The sequence below is a fragment of the Oenanthe melanoleuca genome, chromosome 12 (genome assembly GCF_029582105.1).
Source record: "Oenanthe melanoleuca isolate GR-GAL-2019-014 chromosome 12, OMel1.0, whole genome shotgun sequence".
Taxonomy (NCBI): domain Eukaryota; kingdom Metazoa; phylum Chordata; class Aves; order Passeriformes; family Muscicapidae; genus Oenanthe; species Oenanthe melanoleuca.
Window position 1 is genome coordinate 14421878 of NC_079346.1, and position 16350 is coordinate 14438227.

General features: G+C 44.2%; 1 protein-coding gene across 4 annotated transcripts in view; it reads left to right on the forward strand.

Moving 5' to 3' along the window:
* The first annotated feature begins 2676 nt into the window (after positions 1–2676).
* Positions 2677–16350, forward strand: part of STAB1 (stabilin 1) — a 52291-nt gene continuing 38617 nt past the window's right edge. For 2 of the 4 annotated variants that reach the window (XM_056501332.1, XM_056501334.1), the window contains exons 1-9: positions 3594–3915; positions 9281–9417; positions 10681–10796; positions 11874–11959; positions 12883–12952; positions 13748–13843; positions 14261–14377; positions 15123–15319; positions 15516–15649. In XM_056501332.1, coding sequence (XP_056357307.1) covers positions 3835–3915; positions 9281–9417; positions 10681–10796; positions 11874–11959; positions 12883–12952; positions 13748–13843; positions 14261–14377; positions 15123–15319; positions 15516–15649 — 1034 coding nt within the window. In that variant the 5' untranslated portion in view covers positions 3594–3834. Of the gene's footprint in view, positions 2752–3593; positions 3916–9280; positions 9418–10680; positions 10797–11873; positions 11960–12882; positions 12953–13747; positions 13844–14260; positions 14378–15122; positions 15320–15515; positions 15650–16350 lie in introns of those variants that run through there. The other 2 variants (XM_056501331.1, XM_056501333.1) reach the window with 2 other exon arrangements.

The window sequence follows — 16350 nt, forward strand, 5'->3', positions numbered from 1 at the left end:
CTGTTGGCTACAGCTTGAGTCAAGCACCTTGTGGGCCCTTTCTATCCCTTACAGGCAGCAGGAGCTGAAGAATCAGCAGCACTTCATGGGAGAGCTCTGCCTCTGCCATCATGCTCCTGTCAGCAGGTACTGAGTTTCAATAGCTCAGCTATTGAAATAGTTTTACCCAGAATTCTAATTAATATTGGATATCTGTGGGGAATTTAGAGTATGACTTTCAAGTACAATCTGAGAGTCCTCCTTAATAAGTGGGAAAGGTACAAAACTAAAATCAAGAGATGGGAAAATGTCACTGGTTTTCACTGCAGCAGAACATGTAAAGGAACTCAGAGTCAAGAGAAAGTGGTAGGGTGGACTCTTAAAGCATTTATTTACTGACATTGGTACTGCTGCCCATAGAAGTTTTGGCGTAACAGGATGTGAGCAACCACAATTTCTTTAGTCCAGTTTCTTTGGCCTATTGTGTCTGTATGAGAAAGAGAAGGATAAACAGACTCCTATTCTCTGTGCAATCCTTGCAGGTTTTTTGTTTTTATGAGCAAACCTTAAAACCCCCATTCCTTCCAACTTGCCAGGAGGAAAGGAAAATGAGGATTGTGTCCTTGCATCTTCACCAGGACTCCAAGGGTGTGTTGTGTAAGTATGGTTCAGCTGGCCCCCTTCCTACACACAAACACTACTGGCTTGGGCTGTTTAATCCTTTTCAGACTCAGCCTTCTTATACCCTTACAATTCAGAGCAAAAGGACTTAATGTCCTTTCCCAGCTTTGCCAGAAGTGCAGAACAAGGGTCCTTTTCTCTCTGTGGATGTAACCAAATGGTCAGTTCCCAGAGAAGCTCTGTGGCAAGGTGGACTGGATGGCAAATCACTTGCCTTTGCTCTGTAGTTTCTAAACAAAAGTTTTCAATAGCAGGAAATTGCCTGATCTAGTCAGTGCTGCACACACTTCAGAGAGCAGAGCTGGTCACCCAGCATTTTAAAACACAGGGTGCCTGCACAGGCAGGGACTCTAAGAGAGTTTGTAGCCTTATCCTTTGCCTTTATCAAGGTGGGAGTTTGGAAAAATCCTGAGCATTCCTGCTGCCAACAATGCTGATGACTGTCTTGGTTTGAAAAGACAGGTGTTTGTTAAGGAAGGCAGGAGGTTTTTTTGGAAAATGTAAACTCTTTCTTCCTAAATTATTATAATTTTGAAATTAAGGAGCTTTCAGGCAAAGATATGGGAATAGGAGGTTTTAAATACTTTGTTGAGATGTCTCTGTGCATGAGCAGGTCTAATATTGAAATGAGTGAGGGAACTATGGTTTCTATTTGTTGACAGTTTTGAAGGGTATTGGACAAAACAGTGGAATCAAATACTTGATCCAATGTGTTTTGCCTCTAAGGCATAAAGTTTTTATAGATGTCATCCATTAAAAAATACATTTATCTGCCTAGGAATCCATCTATTAAAGGAGAACAGAAACTGTGAGTGAGGCAGTAATTTGAGTTTGTTTAGCTCCTGTTTGCTTCCTGTGCTGTTTCTCTGCTGGTTTGCCATCTTTGATGACACTGCCAGCTGCACTGCTGCTTCTGTGCACTGAACATTATTAATGCCTCTTGGCCACCTATTTATTTAGAGGTGGTTGGTGTTTCACCTTCTTACTGATTTCCAGAATAATGAAGATCCAAAGTTGTTGCAGATTTTGGTGTTCCAGATCCAGCAGCAGTGGTCAGCAAAGTTTCCATTCTCTCAGAGCAGCTCATAGGCAGTGGCTGAAACACACACTGCTTGTGCTGCTTGATCAGGAAAGCAGCATCTAATGACAGGTGACCTTTTGACTTTTCAGTTTGTGCTCTGCTGCTGTACAGTGGCACTACTCACTGTTTGCATTTTTAGCCTGTGTATTGCTGTTGTATTGCTAGCCTTTAATTGAGGTGAAGTCAGATAAGGAAGCTGGCTGTGAACCTTTTGATGTTGCTGTGAATCTGATTTATTTAAATCAGACAGGAATTTCACCACACATTTCTCTCCCTTCCTGGTTTCCCTTCAGTAGGTCAGATACAGTGATGATAAGCAGCAGTGGAAAGCCCTGGAATCAGTCTTTGTGTCTTTTCTTGCCCTGTACCATTTTCAGTGCTGAGCCATTTAGGAAACTGTCTGAAGACCCATTAAAGAAGCCAATGCACCTTCAAGTGCCCCAGGGTGAGCTATTTTCACCTTAAACCTTACCAGCTGTGAGTGGACGCTGACAACTTAATCCCTGTGTCATACAGCCAGCTCTTGGAAAACCCATCAACATTCTTCCATCCTTCTTGGCAGCATGGGGCAGAGGAGCAGCCTCATTCTTGTGTTTCCATGGCCAGCTCAGGACCATGACTGCAGGCCAAGAAAACACTGCACAGCTTCCATTCTCTGCAAGAGTGTCCCCACTGTTTGTGACTTCCCCATCCCTCCAGAGCTGGCTTGAGCCATGGTTGGGCCTTCAGGGTACCAAATGGTTTCCAGAGCAGTGTGAACCCTGTGACCTTGACAGGGTGGCAGTATTTGGGCAGCAGCAGTCCCAGGGCTGCAGCTGAGCTGGGGCAGGACAAGTGGGCTGAGCCATCGGGGTGAGCTGTGGGCTGGTGCTGCTCACATGGGTTGCAGTGGATGGTTGTGTGCCTTATCTGCTTCCTGTTAGTGCAGGATATATAGCAGGGCTGGCTGTTCATCATGCTGCCTTTCCCTGTAGGATGAAGGCAGAAGTGAGGCACAGCTAACAGCACCAGTAAGTACAGCGGTTCCTGCCTCGTGTTACAGCATGTGTGTCTTTGTGGGGGTGCAGGGGCAAAAAAGCATTAATGCTCTCATTATTTATGGAAACACATGTCCTGGTTTCATTTAGGTACCTTCATGTACTGTTAATGGCTTGAAAACATGAAGGTGAGATTGCTTGGTGAGATCTGTTGCTAACAGAAGCAGTCCTTAGACTGCTCAGGGCAGTGCAGTGCAGGGAGACAAAGGCCATGGAAAATCTGTCAATTCAAAAGGAGAATATAAATTGCAGACTGTATCTCAGGTTAGTGTGTATCTTTTTAATCCTGTTTTGGGACTTTCCTGTTCTTAGTGCTGTGGAAGTGCTCCTTGGATTCATCAGGCTGTCAGTAGAGCGTTTGGAAAATTATAAATATTGCCATTGCTGCCATATCATCAGTTTTCTTGCTGAGAAAGTCAACTATTTTTAAAAAATATTAAAGCCTGCCCAAAGTGTTTGATTGATTGTTGCAATGTGCTCCATTCCTTCACTGAAAAACAGCCCATCACTCACATTGCTTTGTTCTTGCATACTTTGGGATAGGCAGTGAATAGATAGATTCAGCTCTACCTTCACTTTGAGGTGTTATGGAGATATTCACTTCAGTGGCAAAAGGAAATTAACTTACCCTTCATGAATTTATGGTATTTAAGTTTGCCCATTGGATTTGCCTTCTGTTAAGCATACAGTTAACCTCTTTTCATTCCAATTAGTTGAAAACTAAGGATTTCCTTCCTTCTGTTTTGAACTGATATGTAAGAGGAAATCCGTAGATGTTCCTGTTTTGAGTAAACCTTTTACTAAGGAGTTCTGCTTGTGCATTTAAAAAAAGAATGGAAAGAAAAAGGTTATGTTGATTCAAAAATAATGCTAGAAGTAGCAGATCCATTTCTGAAGGCTTTGCAGCCAAAAAGCACAGTGCAAAAATGCTCTCTCCCTGTTTACTTTTAACCTCTGGTTTGTCTTGGATCTGATTCTTGGTAGGCGGTGTTATCTTACAGAAATTGCAGCCTCTCTCACCACCCCTTTTGTGGAAAGGGTCCTGCCTGTAAAAGCATGAAAATGCATCCTCCTGGATTGCTGTTTTTCTTCTTAGCAGCATGCTTCACTCCCACAGCTGACTGCCAGAGTCAGAAGGTAAGTCTGCGGGTCTTTGTTTCAATGTTCATTGAACAGTTCTTCATATTTGGATGGTAGCATGTTAGGAAATAGTCCTCTCCACATTTACATTTAGTTAGGTGCAGAATAAAAGCAGTAAAAACTGTAGGGCTGTAAGGTATCTTCTCTGTAGTCCAAACTGAGGAACTAAATATAAAGTTGAAGGGATCTGCTTGAGTTATAAATCAGATTAAATTTGTGTTTATGTTCAGCATTGAACTGGAAAGGAGAAATATTAGAGGGAAACACTCAGCATCTTTGTCTTCTGCTAGTTTCAGTATGTGGGATGAGAATTTTGTATCCATCAGGACAGATCCGTAAGTTCCCCAGGAGAATTTACTTTAAAAAAAATTTTTACAGTCTCATCAATTTGTCCCTTTGCAACAGTTTGTTTCAAGTATTTTTCCCAAAATCTCCTCAGTAAGGATTGTTGGATACTTTCCATTTTATTTCAATTTTGCTGATTTTGTTTTGATTCCTTCGTCTCTGTTCTTGTGTTTAGCAGCAGTAGTATTTAGGAGAATGTGTGATACCTTTGTAGATCTGTTCTCTAGACTCCATGGTGAGGCAGCCCAGTTCCTGTGGGCTGGAATTCACAGTAATTCACATTATACTGCCTTCTGTCATCCCCTTCCTCGTGTCCTGCTGGTGGAGGAATGAACTGGCCTGCTCAGCCCGGAGGTGTGGGGGGCATTTGGAAATTCCCTGGGGGAGGGATACACCCTGTGGAGGGTTGTGTTGTCTCCAATGATATAGCAGGGCTTGGTGGGGAGTGGACAGACCTGTGAGTCTTAAGGGCTTGATTTAGAAAAAGCCAGAGGGCTAGAAAGATGCTTCAGTGTCAGACCTTTGGGTGGAAGCTTCTGTATATTCAGAAAAGGGCCATAAGTGAATCCTAGGAAGGCTTGTAGAATTGTTGTGACTTGAGCACAAATATGAAGTGTCTCTAGGGGTGGATTTCATCTGTCTGGAGATGTGGGCTGCAGGTGGATGGGTTTCAGATTGTGTTCAGAGACATGGGCTCATGTCCTCAGCTGGTGTAAGGGGAAATGTAGGTCTCTACTTGGAGACTCTGTTGGGCTCTGTAATCACTGAGGAGCCTGGTTTGGCATGCTACATTATCAGGTGGTGAGTACTCACTTTCTGAGGAGTTAAATGTTTTGAATTACACCTGGAGCAGTTTATTTAATCCAGGAATAACTCCCTTTTAGGGTTTGGTTGTTTTTTTGTTCTCAAAAATTCTCTCTTTATGGAGAAAGAGAAGAAGCATTTGAAAGGTTATAATGGGAGATAAGGAAAAATAAGGATCTAATGGAGCCCTCTCTGGCAGTTAGAAAACGCATTGGATCTGATTGGAATAAAGTGGAAAAAATGTGGAAATAAAGTGGAATAAATATGCTGTGATTCACAGGAGGCTTTTCTTGGCTCACAGGGACCATTGAGAGAGGAGAGATTGTGTGCTGCCTGTTTTTCAGTGATGTTACCTCAGGGCTCAGCTCTAATGGTTCACACATGACAGCTTTGTTAGTCTGATTTGGTTTTTCATACCTCTTGCTGTGGGCTGGGGAAGATGCAGCAGGTGTGAGCACCATGGAAGTTTTTCTGCTGGGAGGAGGCCAATCCCAGGCTGTGCTGGAGGAGGAATGGAGACAGGTGGGAAATGAGCAGAGTGGTCTCAGCACCCCCATGTTTCCAGTGCTCTGCAGCTGAGGTGCTGGGAAACACCCAGGGCAAAGGTAGATCTCAGGTTCTGTGATCTCTGAGCTTGATTGTTCATCCTCATGCTGCAAAGTGTCCTCCTTGAGCAAGTGTGAAGAGTTTGTGTGTCCAGGAGCTGCTGCTCTCTGTTCAGCTCAAGTGTTATTGAGGCACATGACTATAATGGCACAAGCACATGTCTGCAGCTCTGCTCTGTAAAGGACAAGTGCACTGGAAACTTGGTGATTCATTAGATAATGGCTGTTTCCAAAGTTGGCTCCCAGGATTGTTGGAGCTGAACACTGACGTCCAGATATGTTTTTCTTTCTTCCTTGAGATTTTTACCATGCAGAAGGATTTGTGTTATGGTTTGGGAGGAAAAGATAAAGAGGGAAAATGAGGGGAATGAAACTAGCCCTTACAAAATACTTCCCAGCTTATTCTCCTGAGGTGGAATACAAGAAATGAGCACTTGAGAAGCAAGTGACGTGTTGGGAGAGGAGGGAAGGAAACACTGCAGCATCCAGAAGCTTTGGTGTGTCTCAGCTGAGTGCAGAGCAGTGGTTGCTCTTGCACAAGCATTTGAGTGCAGAGAGAGAACACAGCACAGCCTGGAAGACAAAGGCACCCTGGTTCTTAAATTCTTTTGGCTACAGCTGGATGTCTTCTGCTTTAAAAACTTCATTTTAGAGATATTTGAGAGCATCAGTGCTCCTTTTCTGTTCCTTTGCACACAAACTGTGACCCAGTCCAGGGTCACATCACCTGACCAGAACAGTGACTGTCACCAGGCAGCACTGCTGCATCACAGGGACACACATGCCCTCTTGCTGCCTCCTTTCCTGGCTTTGCACTTAGAAACAGCAGTCAAAGATGAGCCCAAGGGAGCAGTGCATCATTGTTTTCCATGAGGCTGTGCCCCAGGAGCCACTTCTGACCAAACTTCTGTCTGTCTTTCATCCTCTCCAGAATCTGAGTATCCAGACTGTTGCATTTATGTCCCTTTATTCCATCTTCTGCTTTCCTAAGAAGCAAAACTCTCCAGAAAATGACTGCTTCATCAGTTCTGTCACTCAAATTAGAAGGGAAATACTCTTTTTTTAATACTTTTCCACTCAGCTCTTTTCTTCCTCTTTCCTCCTGCCTGTTGCTGCTGACACAAGCATATTTCCTTATGAAAAGGGGAAGGTCTTACTGGAAAGCTGCCTAAAGCTTATCAAGCGTCCCAGTAGGGTAGGGGGGATTCCACAATGACTGTCTTGTCTTAGAGGTCTGCAAGTAATTAAACATGCCAACAGGGAGGAATGGCAGATATCCACCTCTCCCACTTCATTTCTGCCACATTGATGGAGGAAAGAGAAGGGAAATAGAATAATGTATGAACAATGGTGTCTTCCTCCACCACCATGGCAGAGAACATTTAATGGCCCAGCTGTGTCTGATGCCTGAAAGTACAGATGAAGTAGAAGGCTGGAGAATTTTAATTTAGTGTTTTGTGCTCTACTGTTTATTGGTCTTTTTGATAGAGATAGGGTGGCTCAGATATCTGGTAAAGGTTTGTGGCACAATTCTTCTAACTCAGAGAAAGGAGTCCACATCCCTATTTCTTGCTCAGGCATCTTCCCATTCCTTTTCCCAAGGCATTGTCTCAGGAAAGGCTAACACTGGGATTTGGTGGAACTAAAAAGACAGGAGCTGTGCTGTTCTGTGAGACCCACGTGCCTGGATTCAACTGGCTGCTTTCAAAAACCCAGCTTAAATCTGGAGTCCTAATTTAAGACCTGATAAGATCCTAATTTAAGATCTGATAAGTCCTAATTTAAGATCAGATGGCTGGATGGACTTCTTCCCTACCCCACCAATGGCACTGCAGATCCTTAGAGGCAGAGTACTCTGGAGGCAGCTCCTTGTTTATTCATCCATATCGTTTGTCTTCTCTGTTCTGCTTCATGAGAAATGAGAAATCTCTTCTGCCTGCTCTGTGTGGGTGGAAGCATAAGGAACAGCACAGCTGATCTCTGTTCTGCTGGATCATATCAGTAAAGCAGGTGCTCACAGGAGAGGTGGATTTGTGGCTCTCAGGTTGGTTTTGAGCTCTTTATAATGCAAGGGAGTCCTTGACATGAGGTTCCTTAGGGATTCTGCTGCCAGGGGAACTGGGGGTTGCTGTATGGTAGGGAAGCCTCAGAAGTACAACCAGAAGTTGATATCCATAGGAAGGGCAACCACAGACACAGAAATAATTTCCTTCACTGGGCAGCACTCTTGCATGGATGACTGCAGAAGGTAGATCCATAAACATCCAAAAACAACTCCAACAACTCCAGTCAGAGGGAAGGAGTTGGGAAACATTCCAGGGACATGTCCCTGAAGACTTGGGACTTGAGGGTTATCTCTCAGGAGGTTTTCCTGACAGGGTCTGCTGCCTATCATCTGGGAGGGCCTTCCTGAGCTCCTGATAAGCCACGGGCTTCCTCCCTTGCCTTGAGGCTAATGTATATACTTGGGCTTAAGTTCAGAGGAAGCAAAGCTGAGATTGCTGATGGGAATCCAAAACAAGGAGTTCTGGGGACAGGAGGGCTGCTGCATTAGCAGCATTGTTCAGGATTGGCTTAAAAATTCCAGATCAAGGCCTCCTCCCAAAATTTGATATCATGTTTTATTTTTAGAAAATACAGTGCCTGTAGAGGCACAGTTGAGATGAGCTCTCTGGGTTTTTTCCAGTCAATGACCTGGGTATACATAGCTCCCAGCTTGTTTCCAGAAGTTTAGAAATGCAAGGAAATGCTTTTGGAGCAAAGTCACAAGTTTTAACGACAGGTGATGATCATTCACTCTGAGGCTGTGCTTTGTCATCTGTAAAGAATGCTTGTGCAGGGCTGCAGGGAAGCTCTGTGAGGAAAACCAAACCCCTACATCATTCTGGTTGGGTGGAAGGACTTAGCTGATTTATTCACCAGCCAGTGATACATCCAAGTGTCCTACCTGATCTTCATGCCAATGTTTGTAGAGTCCTTCTCACCTGGGATCAAAGCACCAAGGTGCTCAGAGAGGTGCAGAGCACCTTTCCCTTTCATCCACCTCTCTGTGCATGCTCACAGATTATTGCCATGAGAAACATTTCTGTGAGCAGCTCCTGGCTCTGGGAAATAGGCTGAACTAACACAGTCAGCTCTGCAGACCCGTGGAACAGCAATTAACTGGGTTTTATCAGTGGCATGGAAAAGATAAATGCTGTGTTGCCTTTTAATTCAGTGTCTTCTGGCAAGGGTTATTAATTCAGGGCTTGTCCTCACACACCACTGCTACATGTTTGTAAAAGATCAGCTGAAATTAGCAATGCAGAGTTGTGATTATTTTAGAAATGGTTAGAAATTTTGCTGTGGGCTGTAGGGGAAGGATAAGAGCTGTGATCTGCCCTGCTGTTTCTAGCTGAGATCCAGGTGGATCCAAGCATGCAGCACCACGGCAGGAGTCCAGCCCATGGGGGTGTGTGGTACCTCCCAGCTGTGCACTAGCCACTGCCCTCCCCAGTGATAGCTAATGAGTGCTGCAATTTGATAAAGGTATTACAAGATTGGCAAGATAAGTGCCTAGGATAACCATTTAATCTGGGGCTCTCCCCATTCTGTTTTTTCTCTTTAAGCTGAAATCCATGCGGTGCAATGTCAAGACGATGTTCACCTTGAATACAGCTTGTACTTCTTGTGCTGCAGTGTCTAAAATGTTGTGTCCAAGAGGCTGGCTAAAGACCACCCAAAGATTAGGGGTCAGGGGCTGCAGGTAAGGCCTGTTTCTAACTGTGTTGTGCTTTTGGTGCAGCCCTTCTGTGCAGGGAGTACTGTGTGTTTCTAGGAGAACACACACATGGTTTTGGGCTGTAAAGGTCCATGGAGTTTTGTTTTCAGATGGGCTTATGGCCTCTATTATTGTTGCTTTTGTCTCCTTGCAAATCCCACAGACTTAGTGCTTGGTAGGTTCTATATACACAGAACAAATTAAATGACAATAACCTCTTAACTTGCCCCAAACAACCTGAGTTTGCTAATCCTGCTGTAGCAATTTAACAGAAACCTGTTTCAGACACAGAATTCCTTAGTGGCTTATTAGGAAAATAATATAATGATAGCTCCCCTTGTATATCCTCCCAGCTTCCAGCAATAATCCTCTGAACTTTTAACCTTCCTAGTTCAATTCATGACAATTGCTTGTTCATGTGCTCCTTGCTCATACTCTGTTGAGCTTGGTTGGTAGGAAAAGGATGAAGGAGGCTTTTGTAGAATGAACCACTATAGATTATTGTTTGTGTATGTATTCAGAAGTGAATGTTAACTGTTAATATATAGCTCCATTGTCTGCTTTTTTTCTGATTGCCTCATAATACTTTAAAAATAGCAGTGGCAGTTTTGCAGTTTATAGCAGTTTTTGCACACACACAGGAGTCAGATGCAAGCCAAAGTAGCAATGCTATTGAGACAAATTCCAAATTCTTCTGGGAAGGATGTGGTACCAAAAATAAAATTAAGTGTAAGAATAATGTGAGTCTATGCAGCTTTTCTGAATGTTATCTACTCTTGTTGTAGTTGTTGGACAGACCCAAGAATAATTTTGTAATGTGTATGTGCAGAGCAAGAGGCACTCCCACCAAGGACTCACCCTGTGTGTAGAGGGGAGGGATGATGGGCTGAAAAGAAGATGATTCTTTGAGGGATTTAAGGCATTTGTCCAAGATTTAATAGTGAATCTATGAATTTCTGTGCTCTTTAACCCTTCAGCACCCAAGTTTTTCATCCTGATGCAAGGTCCTGTCCCATGCCCAGTCCCTGACAGGTTTCCTCTAACCAATCTTTGAGGTTCAAATCAATGGGTCTCTTTAGAGAAGATATAACTGGAGTGAAACCTCTTGTGTGTGTGCATGGAACAGGGGATGAGGGCCCTTCCTTCCCTTCAGAGCTCAGGGTGCTGCAGTGTGATTGCTTAGAAACCCTCCAGCAGGCCTCTGCTGGGTTTGTGGTATAATCATAACCTTGGATTATTCTTTTTAAGATACTCTGTCAAGTTAGGAGAAAATACCCTTTCCCTGCCAGGGTGCCATCACATGTGTAAGAAGGAAATTGAGGAGAGAAAGTGCTGTCCAGGATTCTGGGGTACAGAGTGCTATGGTAAGTTTTGGGATTTTTTACAACCTTCAGCTGTTGAAAAGGTCAAGCCAATTTTAATAGGAGTCATTAAATATATTTTGGTGTGATTAATTTTCATTATTCCTTGAACACTCACAAGGTCTCCATTATCTGTCTGGGAGCATATCTGTCTATTCAGCACATAATCTCTTTGTTCCAGATGAGCTGAATCCCCTTACATTTAACACATAACATAACCTCCTGTGGTGGAACTTCCTTTTGTCTCTTCTATAAAAATAAACTTTTGGAAAGGGATGTTTTTGTTCCTCTTTGCAAAAGTTTCCAAAGGAAGAGGAAGATCTTTCTGATATCCCTCTTGTCTGCAGCGCGTGTGCCACGTGTGCTGCTCTACAGTCTGGAGATAGTCAGCTGGTCAGCACAGAAAATACTTTGCAATTCCAGCCTAAGGTGAAAACAACCATCCCAAAACTCCCACTCACATTTATGCCACGTAATGAGAATTTGTTTTGTCTTGTCTCAAAAATCCAAAAGCAAAACCTTCCAAGCTGAACATTTCTCACACATTTGACTGATGGAATATGGAAAGATCCCCCTCAGTTCTGCAGAAAATGGGAGACTGAGTGCTTGAGGCTGTTCTCATACTGGCTTTGAATAAGCAATTAGTATCATCAGAGAAATCACAGATTTCAGAATTATCATAAATTGTCCTCAGAATTTGGAGATATCCCACTCTAAAGATGTGGGAATCCCATTTTTCTGGGCACACTTACAACTCTTCATGAAGTCAAGGAGAGCTGAAAATGCTCAGTGTCTTTGCAAAGCAGGCTCCTGTCTGTTCCTAGTTCCAGAGCTGCCCTCACCTCTGAGTGATACTAGCAGCAGTGGCTCAACCTCAAAAACTGTTTCAGTGCTTTTGTTGAAATTTAGTTATGGCTTGTTGGGACTTTTCCTTAGACTTTCACCCCTGGGCCAGTGTTAGGCATGCAGGATAATTTGGTGGTGAAGAGGTCTTTGTTTTGTACAGCTGGAATACCTGGGGCAGGAAGATGGAAAGATGCTGGATGTTCAATTTAATCTGTCCTGTCTCTTACCTGCTAGAGTGTCCAGGTGGCTCTGAAAATCCCTGCAATGGCCATGGGACATGCCTGGATGGCATACAGCAAAACGGGACCTGCATCTGCCAGGTCAGTGCATGATTTACTCTGGGGGTGATGTGCTGTGCCAGAGGGAGCTGTTTGTGTGGTGTCTGTGCAGGTGCTCTGGGTGCAGGCTGCCCTTCTGCAGCTCCTTCCATCCCAGCATCAGTGTCTGTGCTTTTCCTGGGCATTGGTGGTGTCAGCAATAGCACTAAAACACTGTAGGTGATGGTGTGGAGTGGAGAAGAATCTCAAGGGTGAAATAAGGAAAGAATTGCATTAATTTAACCCCTGATCAGATGAAATAATTGTGTCTACCTGTGGCTGCAAGAAGCACTGAGGCACTTGGCTATTAATGACCTGTACTCAGGTAGGCACAGGCTCCCTCTCCTGCACATTTGAATTTAATAGAGTGGTGTTTCTAAAATGTATAGGGTAATGAATCAGTGTCAGACTTGAAACTTTCCCTGATGAACTGTATGTTTTTACAGTTAATTAATCCTTAATTAAAGCTCAAATCCTACCTCTTGGACTCATCTTTGAGGAAAGTTGATTTTGGATTTAATTCAAAGACACCTTGTATCAACTAAAATGTATGCTGAAGGTCCCTGAGCCCTTTAAAATCAATGTAAAGAGCCCCACTGGTATTAATGAATACCAAATTCCTTTTTCAGAGAGATATCAGGAGCCAGCTGGAACATTCCTGTCTGTCTCTAATTAGGGCATTATTTTCTCAGTGCCCACTAGAGTTTCCTGGCTTTTGCATGCCCTCTGTGTCAGCTTACACTGGGATCTCCTTTGCCACAGGGGCTGGTTAGTACTGGAGCACAGAAGAGATCAGTTTTCTTCACTGTGTTGCTTCAAATGTCACAGAAAACCAAAAATGGGGAGAGACTTTAAACTATAACTGTTTGTGAAACAATAGAGTGCTGCAAAGAAATAATATCTGGCACATTTTGGGGCCCTTCTAGGAGCAATACAGTGGCTATGGCTGCCAGAATTGCCGGGATGAGAATCATTTTGGCCCAGACTGTCAGTCAGGTAAGAACAAGTCATTCAAGTGAAACCTCCACAAAAATAACTGAAAACAAGGAGGGAGCAGGAAGGGGGTTGAGTGAAGAAAGTGCTGGAGAGGGGGAATGTGGCAGAGAGTTGGCAGTGTGTAATAGCAGGTGTCTGGGCACTTTTTCTTTGTACTCTTCTATACTGTCCCACTAAATAAATGATTCTCAGTTTCTCACTCAAACAGTCCATTTTTCCTATTGTAAATCTCTCTCTCTCCCCTCTTACCAGGGCTATCCCACTTTCCTCTCTCTCTCTAGCCAGGCCACTACCTACATCCCTGAAACAACCCACACTCACTTCCCTACTGTTTTTCAGACTCCTTTAACAGCTCCACTTGTCTCCAGTTTCTTCATTGCTGCCCTCTATTAAAAAAAAGATCACACACTGTGCCTCTCATGTGTGGCATTTTGGGAAATGCATTATAGGCAGTGGAGCCTGGCTGTTACAGGAGCCCCTTCTGTCTAGCTCCTGCTTCCTTGTGTCCACACAGGTGAGACTGGTGTGGTCTTGGTGGTTGTGCTCATTGTTAAAACACACACCTGAAAAGCTGGTCCAGGTCTGGCATTCAGGGCTGCTCTTACCTTGTCTTCTTGAGCCCAGGACATGCAATTCACCCTCTCAAAGCTCTGACCAGCCTGGCCAAATTTTAAAAGGATTATTGGTGGGAAATCAGGATGCCAAGCCCCAGAGCAGCTGGCTGGTGTGTTCCTGGAGCCCTGTCCTCTGCCTGGCAGCTGAAGGGCTGAAGCCTTGTGTGGCCTTGCCTTGCAGAGTGTGACTGTGTGCACGGGGAATGCAGCAGTGGCACCGCTGGGAATGGGAGCTGCACCTGCTATGGAGGCTACACAGGCCCCAGGTGTGACCAAGGTAAAGGCACTGGGAGCTGCACGGGGGCTGGGGCAGCAGACATGGAATGGGCCTGGGGGGCCCTGAAGGGGCAGGGAGGCACTCAACAGGTTGGGAATGTAGAGGAAAGGTGATTTGGGCAACAGAAGAGCTGGGGTCTGCTCCCCACTTTGTGACAGGGGTTAAGATGTACCATCTCTATGCCTCTGCTCTTCCTCTGGACACCAGCTAGATCCCTTCTCTCAGCCTTGGGGGACCTGACTACCAGGCTGCCAGGAACTTAGATCTGCATGCACTGCTCATATCCTCTGGGTTTGTGCCAGTTTGGGGTCCTTGGAAACCACATTTGGCTTTATTTCCAGATATTCTGTAAGGTGAATTCTATCTTCTACCAGTGCCCTACATGCTCAAAGGAGACTGTCTTTGGTGTGATTGCAGAGCTACCCCTTTGCAGAGGTGTGACGTGCGAGGCCAACAGCGAGTGTGTGGTGAGGGATGGAGCAGCCCTGTGTGACTGCAAGCTGGGCTACACTAAACAGGGCAGCACTTGCCAAGGTGAGAAACCTCCCTGGGACCCTAAATGGTCCTGTTTGGAAAAAATCCTATTGCACTGGTATCTGCAGAGGGGTTTGATTACTGTGAGCACCATGCCCACTTCACTGCAGAGGTTTAAAACCCATTTTTCAGAAATACCCATAAGATTAAGGGCTAAGCTTTTGGCTCTCCTCTCACTTGTGAGAATTGGAGTTGCAGGTTCCATCCAGCACTCACTTATAATTAGGTACCATAATAGCATATATGTACTATAATTATGTACTAAATAGTGACAGCAGGATGTTGGTGAGTCTGAACCAGTTTAAATAGTAAGGTGTGGAGTCCAAGGAGTTCTTCACTGATTTCAGATTTAAGTTTGAATTAAGTTAAGTTTAATTAAGTTAAGAATTGGTTTCCTTAACAGAAAGTTGATAAGATGGTTCTTTTTAGGTTTTGCTGGCCAAACTGCAGTTTCATATCTCCTCAGATATGATGCAAATTCAGAATCAATCCAAGCATCCTCTGTCACTCACACTTCTTTTACTGAAATAGCATGGAAAATGTGTGATCCAAATTCCTCAGAATGAAAACCCCCAAATGTCTGCTGTCTGGAATGATTTCATTTCCCTGTGAAATTTTAGAAGTTTAACAGTACAAATTCCTTCTGCTCCATTCTTTCTATGACTTGCAGTGTGCTGTGCTGCATTAAGTGCTGTTTTGAAAGCAGAATTTTGGTTCTGCTCACCTCTAACCTCTTTAATTGCAGCTCAGGATCCTTGTGCTCCTTCTCCATGTTCCCCCTTTGCTGTATGTAAAGTTCTTGGACCACGTACATATGAATGTACCTGCAAAGAAGGATTCCAAGGAGATGGAAAGATCTGCCAGCCCATCAACCCTTGTGTTGACAGCAATGGAGGCTGCCCAGAAAACTCTACAATTTGTGTTTACAGGCGTCCAGGAGAGGTGAGGGCAGTAACAGCCAAAGTCTGAAAAATGGCCAGGGGACAAGTTCTTCACGTGAGCTGATGAATGTGTTGGTCAAATCTGCTCTCCTCGCCTCAGATTTGGCAAAGGGAAACCAGATAGCTCTTTGTAGGATAACTAACAGGGTAGAAGGTGGTGAATGCAGTTCTGTGATCACTGTGTTGCCTTCCCTTAGGCAACTTGTGTTTGCAAGCCTGGAACAAGCAGGAGACCTCCTTCCTCCGAGTGTCTGGCATTTCCCAGCGACTGCCGGCAGTATCTGTGTGACCTGACTGCCACCTGTGAAATTAACTCTCAGGGCACTCCCAGGTAAGCACTTTGAAACTGCAAATAAAGCTCATTCTGCAGCTAGAATGGAAACTTGGTTTGGATGAGCTGAATTTTGAAGAAACTGAGGGTGGTCTCAGGAGAACGGGCCAGAGTCGCCCTTGGAGAAGAACCTGTTTGTAGCAAACATATTAAAAGAGAGTTTTACATCAGTCATTTTAAATTACTGCATGTGGGTCACAAAATACTTTAAATCTGGGGTAGCAGAGTCATCTGTGTTATAAGCTGGACATGTAGCTCCCCAGGCTAATGATGGTAGAAGTTAATAATCAATCATTGAAAGTGAGATTCTCACATTTACATATATTTGCTTCTGAGGAATAGGTCTGTGTCTCTTCTCCCAGTCAGACCTGTAAACAATAAATAAATTAGAGTTGCAGAGTGACAGGGAAAGGGGAAGTTGAGTGAAGAAACAGCAGACCTCGCATAGTCCTTTGGAGCAAAACACCTACAAGTTTGTACTCCTTAGATGAGAAATATGGCTGGATAGAGGATCATTTTTGCATAGTGGCCTCTTAAACAACAGAGAAAGCTTCACCAAGAATTTTATGTTTTCAAGAGAAGGTAGAGCTTCTCTGAGACTGAAGAGGGAAAGAGCAACCCCATTCCCCTGATCCTTCCTTCTCCAGTGCTGCTAAAACTATTAACATCCACTTGCTCACTGTGTGCTCCAGGCCAAGACT